The sequence below is a fragment of the Conger conger genome, chromosome 5 (genome assembly GCF_963514075.1).
Source record: "Conger conger chromosome 5, fConCon1.1, whole genome shotgun sequence".
NCBI classification, from domain to species: domain Eukaryota; kingdom Metazoa; phylum Chordata; class Actinopteri; order Anguilliformes; family Congridae; genus Conger; species Conger conger.
In genome coordinates this window covers 62,734,562-62,745,764 of record NC_083764.1, presented here as the reverse complement: position 1 = coordinate 62,745,764, position 11,203 = coordinate 62,734,562, and the positions used below count along the sequence as shown (strand labels likewise).

At 44.3% G+C, this 11,203-nt stretch overlaps 2 protein-coding genes across 2 annotated transcripts; both read right to left on the bottom strand.

Annotated features, from left to right (window-relative positions):
- Positions 1-6,294, bottom strand: LOC133128960 (E3 ubiquitin-protein ligase TRIM35-like). The gene is made up of 6 exons (XM_061242768.1): positions 6,169-6,294; positions 4,125-4,496; positions 2,488-2,583; positions 2,138-2,402; positions 1,158-1,274; positions 1-727 (listed from the first exon to the last, which is right to left on the bottom strand). The coding sequence occupies exons 1-6, from the start codon at positions 6,292-6,294 to the stop codon at positions 207-209; spliced, it is 1,497 nt and encodes a 498-aa protein (XP_061098752.1). The 3' UTR covers positions 1-206.
- A 1,377-nt stretch (positions 6,295-7,671) lies between these two features.
- LOC133128959 (cullin-3-B-like) lies at positions 7,672-9,394 on the bottom strand. Its single transcript, XM_061242767.1, has 3 exons — positions 9,286-9,394; positions 8,542-8,687; positions 7,672-8,014 (listed from the first exon to the last, which is right to left on the bottom strand). Exons 1-3 carry the CDS (start codon positions 9,392-9,394, stop codon positions 7,883-7,885), a joined length of 387 nt encoding a protein of 128 aa, XP_061098751.1. The 3' UTR covers positions 7,672-7,882.
- Positions 9,395-11,203: the final 1,809 nt, after the last annotated feature.

The window sequence follows — 11,203 nt, the reverse complement described above, 5'->3', positions numbered from 1 at the left end:
AACTCAGTAATAACATTCTGAGGTTATATCAGAGAGATTACACATTTCTCACCAAGCACAATACAATGTTTGTATTTACATTTCAAATAATAGACAATATTTTGTTATGATGTGTTTTTGTTTATAACATTTGCAGTAAACCTGCTCTGAGTTGATCAAATACAGTCCTTTAACTTCAACTGATGTTTACAAACAATCCCACAGTGCTATTTTATACTTACAGACACCTTCAGTGGGCAGATCCGCACAGTCCCCAGAGTACTAAAAAATGGAAACAGTCTCTCAGTGAAGGAGTGTTTAAAGGTGTAGAGAGGAGTGTTGTCACTAGGGTCAGAGAATGACACCTCCCCCCTGTCCCAGTCCAGCTGCACTCTGACCCTCTGGGGGTCCCTCTGCACAGTGAGGTCTGTAGGTGGGAAGGTCATGGCACTGTATTTCCCCTTGCACATGATTACACTCCACACTCCTCCTGCTGGGCTCAGATCCACATCCCAATCCCTGTTGATGGACTCTTTAACCACACCCACCCACCAGTACTTAACCCCCACTTCTACATCCCAGCAGTGTCTCCCTGAGCTGAATCCCTCAGAGCCCAGCACCCACAACCAATAAAATCTCTCTGGATTATAAAGATCCCACTGGTTCTGACCACTCCATCTCGCTCTAGTCAGATCCTCAGACAGTGAGAGTTTGGGATGTGCTGTGTTTGGGTCCAGAGTCACAGGAGCTGAAGGGACAGAGAATGAGACGTCAGCACTGAGCTGCACAAAGGGAAACCGTCAGACACAATGGGGTCCTCATGATATAAACTGGGTTTCACAACAGCAATCATTATAACCTCAGATACATGTGTGAGAGAAGCAGCAGAACCAAAAGACAATAATATTTCTAAGAGTTACAAGGATAGTATAATCGTTGTAAGAAGGAGCAAAGCCTGTCAGTGTTTCTGTAGCCCCTTAAATACAGTATCACTCTTAAAGCAGCATTTTATTACGAGCATCAGTGAGATTAAGGACTGGTGCTCAGTCTCTTCACTCCAGGGCTCTCACACAGACAGGACCAATATGACTCTGACTGGCTTCATCAGCTTGTGGAAAGGATGCTGAAGATTCCCCCTGTACAGTGACAATGTGGAGCTCCCTGCCCCCAGTACTCACTGTATTGAACAGTCCCCAGCATCTTCTCCCACACTCTGTACTTCAGATTGCCCAGGTGCTTGGCCACATCAATCAGCGCTCCTGAGACCGTCTCTGGATCCCCCAGGGTGCACTGGGCTCTGCAATAATATTCAGGGGTCACTTGTGCTGTGGGCGGGGCTTCATTACCATAGAAGATTATCAGCAGCAACATCAGATCTTCATTCTGAAAGAAAAAGGCTCCATCTCTCCCAGCATTCTGCCACACAGCCCCACTGCGATACACACACTCACAGCCCCACTGAGAGAGACACACTCACAGCCCCACTGAGAGACACACACTCACAGCCCCACTGAGAAACACACTCACAGCCCCACTGAGAGACACACACTCACAGCCCGAACACACTGAGAGACACACACTCACAGCCCCACTGAGAAACACACTCTCATAGGAGTGTGTGAGGGGGGAAGGGGGTATTTAAATTTTGAGGCAAATAATATTGTAAATACTTCAATGTTCCTCCATAGTCATTATTAAAGCTGCAGTATTTATTAAAGAGAGAGAGAGGCATTTCAAACACATTCCACAGTAGCTCACTGATAGAACACTGCAGAGCTAATAAACTACTCTTGATATTTAACCTGATGAGAGAGGATGGAGTTTGTTTACCTGTTTTGTGTGTCCTTGTAGCTCTGAAATAACGAGAGTGAATTATCACTGTAGCCAATACTCAGTCCATTAACACCATGTTAGGAACCACATTAATATATTTAAATAACCTTTGAGATTCTATGACATAGAAAAATAAATAAGCTGCTTTAACACTGGTATACATGTGTACAGTGATTGTTGCATGATAAAGTCGATTTAAAACACTTTCCCTGCAAGACAATAATTCTGCCTGCTTAAGTTTTGAGGAGATTGAATGACTTTTGCAAAAATAGAGAATACTATATTGTATAAATGAATGTGTGTGAGCATTAACAGCAGTGTACACAGAGTCCTACAGACACAGAGTGAACAGGTCTTACCTGCAGGAATGAGATGTCTTCAGCTCCCAGCTCCTGTTCTAAGGCTCTGATCTGTTCTGAAAGGGATGATATCTCTTCTGTCATCTTCTCAATCTTCTCCTTCATCATGCGACTCTTCTGCTCCTCTTCCTCCCTCAGTGCAGTGATCCTGGCTGCCTCTTCATCTTTTAGGAACTGCTGAAGTTTCTCAAAATCCATCTTTATCTGTCTCTCTGTGTGCTGGGCCTGGCTCTGGAATAAACATTATTCACCATCATTTCAGAACAATCCAGTGCTGCATTTTCAACACTGTTATTTAAAGGCCTCAGTTCAGTACCTTGATGTGCTCTGCTGTTTGATCATAGATTAGCTTCACTGCATTAAAGGCTTCTAGCTTCTCCTGCAGTGCAGCCAGTGTAGTCCTGAGTTTCTCCTGGAAAGAAATGACATAGTCCACACTTTACTGAGGAAACAGACCCACAATAAACTTCACTGGCTACACAGAGTCCCTGCTCAGAAAGAGGGGAGACAGAATGGCTCTATTCTGTTTTCACAGACAAAATTCAATATCCCTCCATCCATTATCTTAACCCGCTTATCCTGAACAGGGTCGCAGGGGGGCTGGAGCCTATCCCAGCATACATTGGGTGAAAGGCAGGAATACACGCTGGAAAGGTCGCCAGTCCATCGCAGAGCACACACACCATTCACTCACACACACACTCATACCTACGGGCAATTTAGACTCTCCAATCAGCCTAACCTGCCTGTCTTTGGACTGTGGGAGGAAACCGGAGTACCCGGTGGAAACCCACACAAATACGGGGAGAACATGCTGTAACGGTTGCTTTGTCCTGTGACTAAAACCATTAATGATATTAATAATAATGAGAAGGAGAGGGAACGTGGTCATGTTAACAAAAAGTAACTGTATGCATTCATGCAGTTCAATGAAATGGCAGACAGAATCACTCCCCAAGGTTAAAGGCTAAAAAGCCTGACAGTCAAGATTCCCAGTCGAAAAGTTCATACAATAAACAAAAAACAAAAAGATGAAATAATCCACAATACGAAGGGCAAAAAGAAAAAGGTTAGCTCTCACCCCTGGTTTGGAAGTCTATCATTTCAGTTCTTATAATCCAGTAATCCAAAGAAAAAGAAAAATCTTTTCAATCCAATGGGCCTTTGTCTTTCCTTTACCCAATGGTTCAATCAGTCCAACAAAGCAATCCTTTTCCCTGTTTTTTAAAGTGATCCCAAACAGTCCTAACTTGGCCTTAGCCCAAAACCATTCTCTCCACTCCACCAAACATTTTTTCCTTTGTTCTCCTTAGCACCTTAGCAAGTATAGCTATAAAGAGATTGGGAAGAGTTTACAGGCCCTGCTAACTGATGGAACCCGATTCCTTAACAGGGTTACAATGCAAACTCCACACAGAGAGGCCCCGGCCGACCGGGATTCAAACCCAGGACCTCCTTGCTGTGAGACATTCAATATCCAGATGTTTTAAAATGAAAATATCCTCAATGTATAATTAGTCTCTCATGACACATAAACAGTGATCTTGCATCTTAGACCACATTGTGTCAGACACATTTATCTGAGCATGAACTTTGACCCCGACTGTCCCATGCTGAGCACTGCTCCCTAACACAGCTCTGAGAACGTCTCCACACTCCTGCCCCTCCCTCCTGTCTCTCTCTGTCAGTCATGTGACACGTAGTGAGGAGCTCCACCTGCAGTCAAGCCTGAGAACTAAAATGGCTCCTTTTGCAGATCATTTCACTTTGGAAATACAGTAAATACTTACATTAGAATGTGAAATCATGAAACATTTTAATATTCAATGTTAATTATACTTCTGGCAGCAAAACAAATCATTTTTAATCATCAAAAAATTTCTGCTGAAATTTGTAAAATATAAAGTTAATAAAAGAAATGATGAATGTGTGTATTGCGTTATAACCAGTTACCTTATATTCTTCTGCAGCCTCCTGAACTGGTCGCATTTTGTGGTTTTCATGTTTTTTGGAAATTTGACAGATAACACAGATGAGTATTTGATCATCCAAACAGAAGACTTTGAGTTTCTCACTGTGCAGACTGCAGAGCACTTCAGATCCTGCTTTAGCTCTCTGACTTCTCTCCTTTAAGAACGCCTCACAGGTATTCCTCAGAGACAGGTTAATGGGAGGAAGCTCCTTCGAAGATCTTTTCCTGCAAACTGGGCACTCCAGAGATCCCTTCTGATCCCAGTACTGCTGCAGACAGGCCTTACAGAAGCTGTGACTGCAACTCAGGACAACAGGATCCCTGAAGATTTCAGAGCACACAGGACAGGAGAGCTCCTCTTCCAGGAGAGAAGGAGATCCAGACGCCATTCTGTCTCCGTCTGTTCCGAGCTCAGTAATGGCTTCTGCTAAATCTGCAGTTTAGTTTCACTCTAATTTACTGCTTTAACTGCAGGTAAACTTCATAAATCTATTTAAATGTCTGCTTCTCAGTCTGTTTTTGTTTCTCTATCTTTAGAAGTTCCTTAATTTCTGAAGAATATGCAGTGAGATCATATCCTGAGATTCCCAGTGTAACTGAAGCGTCTCTGTGCGTGAGAAACTTGTATTTCGCTCTTCCTGGTAGACACGCCTGGTTTTCAGAGACACTTCCTGCAGGGAGCAGCATTGTGCCACTGAGATTTGAGTGGCTGATCTGCCTGCAGATTTGCACCAGTGTCACAAAATAATAACACATTATTTGATGAAAGTCACTTCCCCAACACTGCAAGAGAGGGAAGGTTCATCAATGTTAGAAAGCCATCGTAGGGCAGCATTTTCTTCCTTATTAAGGTTGATCCTCTGGGAATTACATTGATTTTTAAATAGAAAGTTTCTTATAACGTAGAATCTCGAAGTAAAAGTTATTACGAGTAAGAGAAAATGTATATTTAGGCCTAAAACTACTAGCAGAACTTATATAAAGTACAGAATGATTTGTAGTTCCCGAAAATACATCATAAGGGTTCTGATTATACCAAACCTTTCGATGTAAACCTCTATTAAATATAAAATAGAGGTTTACATCTCAGTCTATCCATTCAGACGAAGAGATAAAACGGAGATATGAAGGTTAATATAAATAAATTAAGATTTTGCAAAGCTCTCACAGGTACACATCAGCAATGGTGTAGTTAGTAAATTGCTCCACCTTCACCTGACTCCACGTTTGCTTTGTACAGAGTTTGAGGTACGTGCGCAGGGTGGTAAAATCCTACCCACTTCCTTTGCGATCACAGAATTGACCCGATTCAACTAAAGAACTTACGGTCTTCAGTCCAGATGAAGAGGAGTTTAATCCGGCGTTTTCACACTGCGTTCTCTATGGCGGCTAACCCGACATTTAGCCTGACATTTTGGCTTCCCTGCGCTGCAGTATTTATCGTAAATGCTAAATGGTTGGCAATTATATAGCGCCTTTATCCAAAGCGCTGTACAATTGATGTTTCATTCACCCATTCATACATACACTCACACACACACCAACGGTGATTGGCTGCCATGCAAGGCGCCAACCAGCTCGTCAGGAGCATTTGGGGGTTAGGTGTCTTGCTCAGGGACACTTCGACACAGCCCGGGCGGGGGATCGAACCGGCAACCCTCCGACTGCCAGACGACTGCTCTTACTGCCTGAGCCATGTCGCCCCCGTGGCTCAGGCAGTAAGGAGCATTTGAGTAAAACTAAATAAAATATATTTGTGCAAATATTACCACTGCAACACGTTGTTGTCATTAAAGACACTTGTATTATGTCATGTAAACTTTGACCCCTGGATCTCAGGAGGGTACGGCAGCGCTCCAGTGGATGTGCTGCACGGGCTGGCGTTGCTCTGTGGTGTTGCCGGTCAGACGTAATTGGCTGCAGTGTCACCCGGGGCGACCGTGTCTCGTTGCTCTCCGTCGCCCTCTGCAGGTCAGTCGGGTGTTCACGGCCTGGTCGCTCAAGCTACGCCAGACGCGTCTTTGCCCGACTCGTCTCAGGTTGTCTCAGGACCGCACACATCTCCAGAAGCAGCAGCAGCTTGATGCTTCGTGTTGGGCCTGCAGAGGGCGCTGCTGCACGTCTATGGTCCGTACAGCAGAAGGGCGCCATTCGGTGTATTGCTGGTATGATACGCTATTCTAAATAACGTCATGAAAGACAATTCAAAGGCAGCGTTTCTGACACAAGGGACATGCACACCAACAGATGCTACTACAATTCCAAGTCTCAAACGAAGAAAACGAAACCCGTTTACGGTGAACCCAAAATTTGGACACAGCACACAGCACACAGTGGTGTTAGGGAACTACAGAAAAACAAACCTGCCCTTTAAAAGAAGGGAAATCACGAACAAAAAAACAATCAAGGAGTACTCTTATGCAACCGCAAGAAAAGCAACAATAAAATAAAATAAAAAATAAAATCAAAGGAGCGATTTCATTTCCTTTTGTTATAGTCACAGTGACCTGCGTGTGGAAGACGCAAATATTTAAAAAAGGAAGAGAAATGTTTTGGGGCTGACCGACTGTACAAGTCACACACACAAAAAAATAAAATAAAAATAAAATCTATAGCTTTTCCAGAATGATTCCAAATCCAACCAACAACAGTAACTAGCGCATTTACCCCTGCGAAACGGCAAAAGAAAATTATTTCTATTTCTCTTTTTTATTATTAAAAAGAGGACCTTTTTGATGGTAAATTCATCAGTCCACTGATAATATTGTTAAAAAAGTTCACCACTGGGTCTGGGGTTAAAAAAAAAAATCACTCGTTACCATGACAACACAGTCCGAAATCTGCTTTAGATTTAGGACGTGGAAAGTAGGATATCTAGAGAATTTACAACCTTGCAACCAATGAGGGGTTAAAGAACTACATTTTGTAAATTTGCAGTTCTCCAGGGACCAATGAGACACAGTAAGGTGGAATAAGGGGTAATCAGACCTGGGTCAAACACACAACTGTTTTGGATTCAAATACTTATCTACGCTTTACTGAGTTTGTACGGTAAAGACATACTCTCAAAACGTGCAAACCCCACCTTCTGGTGGATCTGGATCAATCGAGCGCAGAACAGCATTTGAATTTAAAAACAATTACCCCTCCGATCGCTCCTGTTCCAGCGGAGCTAGCATGGCGCAACAAATCCTTTTCACATCAGCAGTGAAAGTAGGGGAAAGAGGGGACGGCCATTTTTAAATTTGTCTACAGAAATCCATGTTTGGCATTTACATTTTTATTCACCTTTTTATTTTCCTGTTTTTTCCTTTTTTATTTTATACAGTATTGAAAACAACAACAAAAAAAAAAGAGAAATGCGGAGCGTTCACAGTTTTCCCGAGGAATTCTCTCTGAAGTGGATCTCTACGGGGCGCCACACTCCACGGCCCGAGGCGCGCTCCGTCCTCCGCTCAGAATTCGCGCTGGGAGTCCAGGCCCCATTTAAATCATCTGTACACTTCATGGATTGTTTTTTCTGCCATCTTTTTAAATTTTACATTTATTTTTCATTTTCTTTTGCGTTTTTTTGTTTGTTCTTAATGGAAGGAAGAGTCAGTTTCCCGGTGTTTATAGGTAAAAGGGACTACCCAGTCCATGCGCAAAGCAGTCCAAAGGGATTATTTTTTCCGTTCTTTTTCCCCTTCTCTCTCTCTCTCTCTGCCGGTCCTTCACTCGCTCCGTTCGAGGTGTTCCTTTACGCTACGTAGGTGTATACTTTGCGGTCCTCGGGCGTTCGTGCCAAGTATTCTCTCTCTATGAGTCCTTCAGTGCGCTTTTTAATGACCACGGGACAGGGGAGGAACCTGGCCCTCAGCTGCTGAGTCACCTGGGAAACAAGACACAAAAGACCTAAATCACAACGTGCACTACTCTCCCATTACAGCCCTGTCAGGTGTGAGGTCACACATAGGCCATTAGCATGTTCTCAGCTGAGCATTCTAATGCTGATGTCACAATCACTAACTCATTTGAATAAATTAAGACCTAAATCACAACGTGCACTACTCAACCAATCAGACGCGGGCCTGCCCTAGTTAGGGGCAGACCCAACTGTGGCTGCCACTTGACATTATATGACAAATAATAATTACCTTCGGCTTCCCAGAGATATTACAACAACTTACAAACGATAACATCCTGGTCACTTTGAATTACAAACGAGAGGTACGGTCAAAGAGGCACCCGAATTTAACTTCAGAATTTCACAAGAAGGCAAACTGCCAGCCGTTACCTCCAACTCACACAAGCTTTCACAAACTAGCATGACACTTCAGGTGAGCGATTATGAGGCGAGAAGGGGATCTTCCACCAGTGTTTAGGAGTGTGGGCCCGGGCTACGCCGCTAGGCCTCACCTCTGCTACGAGAACGTTGTGCTGCATCATCTTCCTGGACTTCCTGATGCGGAGGATGGGCGCCTCTATCTCGTGCTTCCGGTCATTGTCCACCTTCTGACGTGTCTCCTTCCTCTCGGGGTCCGACTCGTCCTGTTTAGCAGCTACTGTGTGTGTGTGTGTGTGTGTGGGGGGGGGCAGGCAGGTTAGCAATGGGCAGGCAGCAGATTTAAGCGGTTTTGAAAGACTTCAAATCCTTTACCTTTTTACTAAATGAGACAACAAAAAAAGACAAAAAAAAAAACTCTCAATGGCGAGAGAAGATTTCACTTGTGAAGCAAACAGTGACTACATTACATTACATGAATGGCATTTTGCTGATGCTCTTATCCAGAGCAACGTACAGTTGATTAGACTAAGCAGGAGACAATATTCCCCTGGAGCAATGCAGGGTTAAGAGCCTTGCTCAAAGGCCCAATGGCTGTGCGGATCTTATTGGGGCTACACCGGGGATCGAACCACCGACCTTGCCTGTCATGTCCCAGTCCCAGTGTGCATCGTACAGACAAGCCACCAGCACTAGCTGGTTAACCAGCTACCAGCTCAGACAAATCTGCTGGCTGAGGTCATGGCTGGAAGAAACAAAATGGCAGTACGCCTGGACTTTCCACCTCTGTTCCACACTCAGTGCCAACAAACAGCAGCACACTCTGCGGCTGTCCTGGAGCACAGTCGCAGAGCCCTCTCAAAGGGAAGCCACCTCACCTGTGGCAACTGATGCTTTGGCTCCCTCTTCACTGACCTCCATCTTGGCTCTCTGTAGAGCCTTGGAGACATACAGTGGCTCTAAGCCCAGGGAATAGGAGGAAACCATAGTTAACTGTTACATAATAACGCAGTCTTTGAATTAATTCAAGTGTGCTTGCTGATAGGAGTAATACTTCCATTTAACTTTTCTGCCATGAGGGGGCGCTGGAGTGTCATTTTCATTGCAAAGAGCCAATGAATCAGGACAGGATTTGTAGCAGTGGCTGTTTTTTTAGTTTTTTTTACAAGGTGTAAATTTGATTGATGGATTCTTCACCAGCTTCATCTGCAGTTGAGGGTGTTGGGGCTGGTTCCATGAGAGACATTTCACATTTTTATCGTACCCCTGTATTCATCGCTAGAATGTTTTATTTAACACTTTTTTTTAAGCTCCAATAAAAACACTAAGGACGCACAGACAGAGCTGTGGAACACACAGCACAGGTGTGCAAACTGTGCCTCGGTGAGAGGGGCGTTTCTCACACACGTGTCTGAAGTCGGCTCTGCGTCTGTGGAACATGTCGCTGACACCCCAAGTTAAGAGAGGCCGTCTCATGTGGAGCTCTGCCTCGACAGAAAACCTGCAGCACCCGTGCACAGACACGGCGGGAGAGACGCCAGGCAGCGAGGGACACTTCCACATTACACCACCAGGGGGCAGCACAGCAGCTCACAGATCTGTGTGTGATTACACCACCAGGGGGCAGCACAGCAGCTCACAGATCTGTGTGTGATTACACCAACAGGGGGCAGTACAGCAGCTCACAGATCTGTGTGTGATTACACCAACAGGGGGCAGCACAGCAGCTCACAGATCTGCATGCGCGCTGGAACAGCCTGCTTGTTACACAAAGAAGGACGGCCTGTAGCGTAGTGGTTAAGGTAAATGACTGGGACCCACAAGGTCGGTGGTTCTAATCCCGGTGTAGCCACAATAAGATCCGCACAGCCATTGGGCCATTGGGCCATTGGGCCATTGGGCCATTGGGCCATTGGGCAAGGCCCTCAACCCTGCATTGCTCCAGGGGAGGATTGTCTCCTGCTTAGTCTAATCAACTGTAAGTCGCTTTGGATGAAAGCATCTGCCAAATCACATGTAATGTAACAGTGTTGAGTCAGAGAATGCAGTAGGGAAACAGGAAGTCTTCATGACATCCACAAAATATTTCTATATTGTCCACATAACACAATAACTTAACAAATCGGCACATGGGGAGACATTAAATGGAGGAAAAAAAGCGCTAGTGAGCCGTTTCTAAGGAACTGCCGTTCCACTTGTAGCACAGTTCTGTTATCTAAGGTTTACACTCCTGTTTATACGTACTTTTACAAGATTTACGCTACAACCTTCAAGTTATTGATGAAAAGTTATTGATGACAAAACATTTTGTGGGGAGCTAGAGGAACTGCTGGAATGCATAAAAAAAGTCATTATTAGACACATTGCTCCCTGGGTGGATTGTCTCCTGCTTAGTCTAATCAACTGTATGTCACTCTGGATAAGAGCATCTGCCAAGTGCCATCAATTATGAATGAAGCTGATCACAATTCTTTGCTCTCCATGACATGAAACTGGTTGTAATGATAGAAGTCATAACAATCCTATAAATATGCAATGAACACAAAAGATGGTTTGGTATTGTCCTGTTTTGAATTGGATTGAAACCACTCCAATATGACACTGATTGATTTTATGTTACCTTTGAGTGACATTCACACTGTATTAGAGCTGCCGTCTCCATGGTGATGGCCTTTTTTTTGTGTTACCACAACCCTGCTTAAGGCGAGACACGGCAGGTGGAAAAAACGTTTTTCCATGCACTGGTCAATTTTGAGATTTTGCGATATTTTGCTTCCATAACATGTCTTCTTTCAG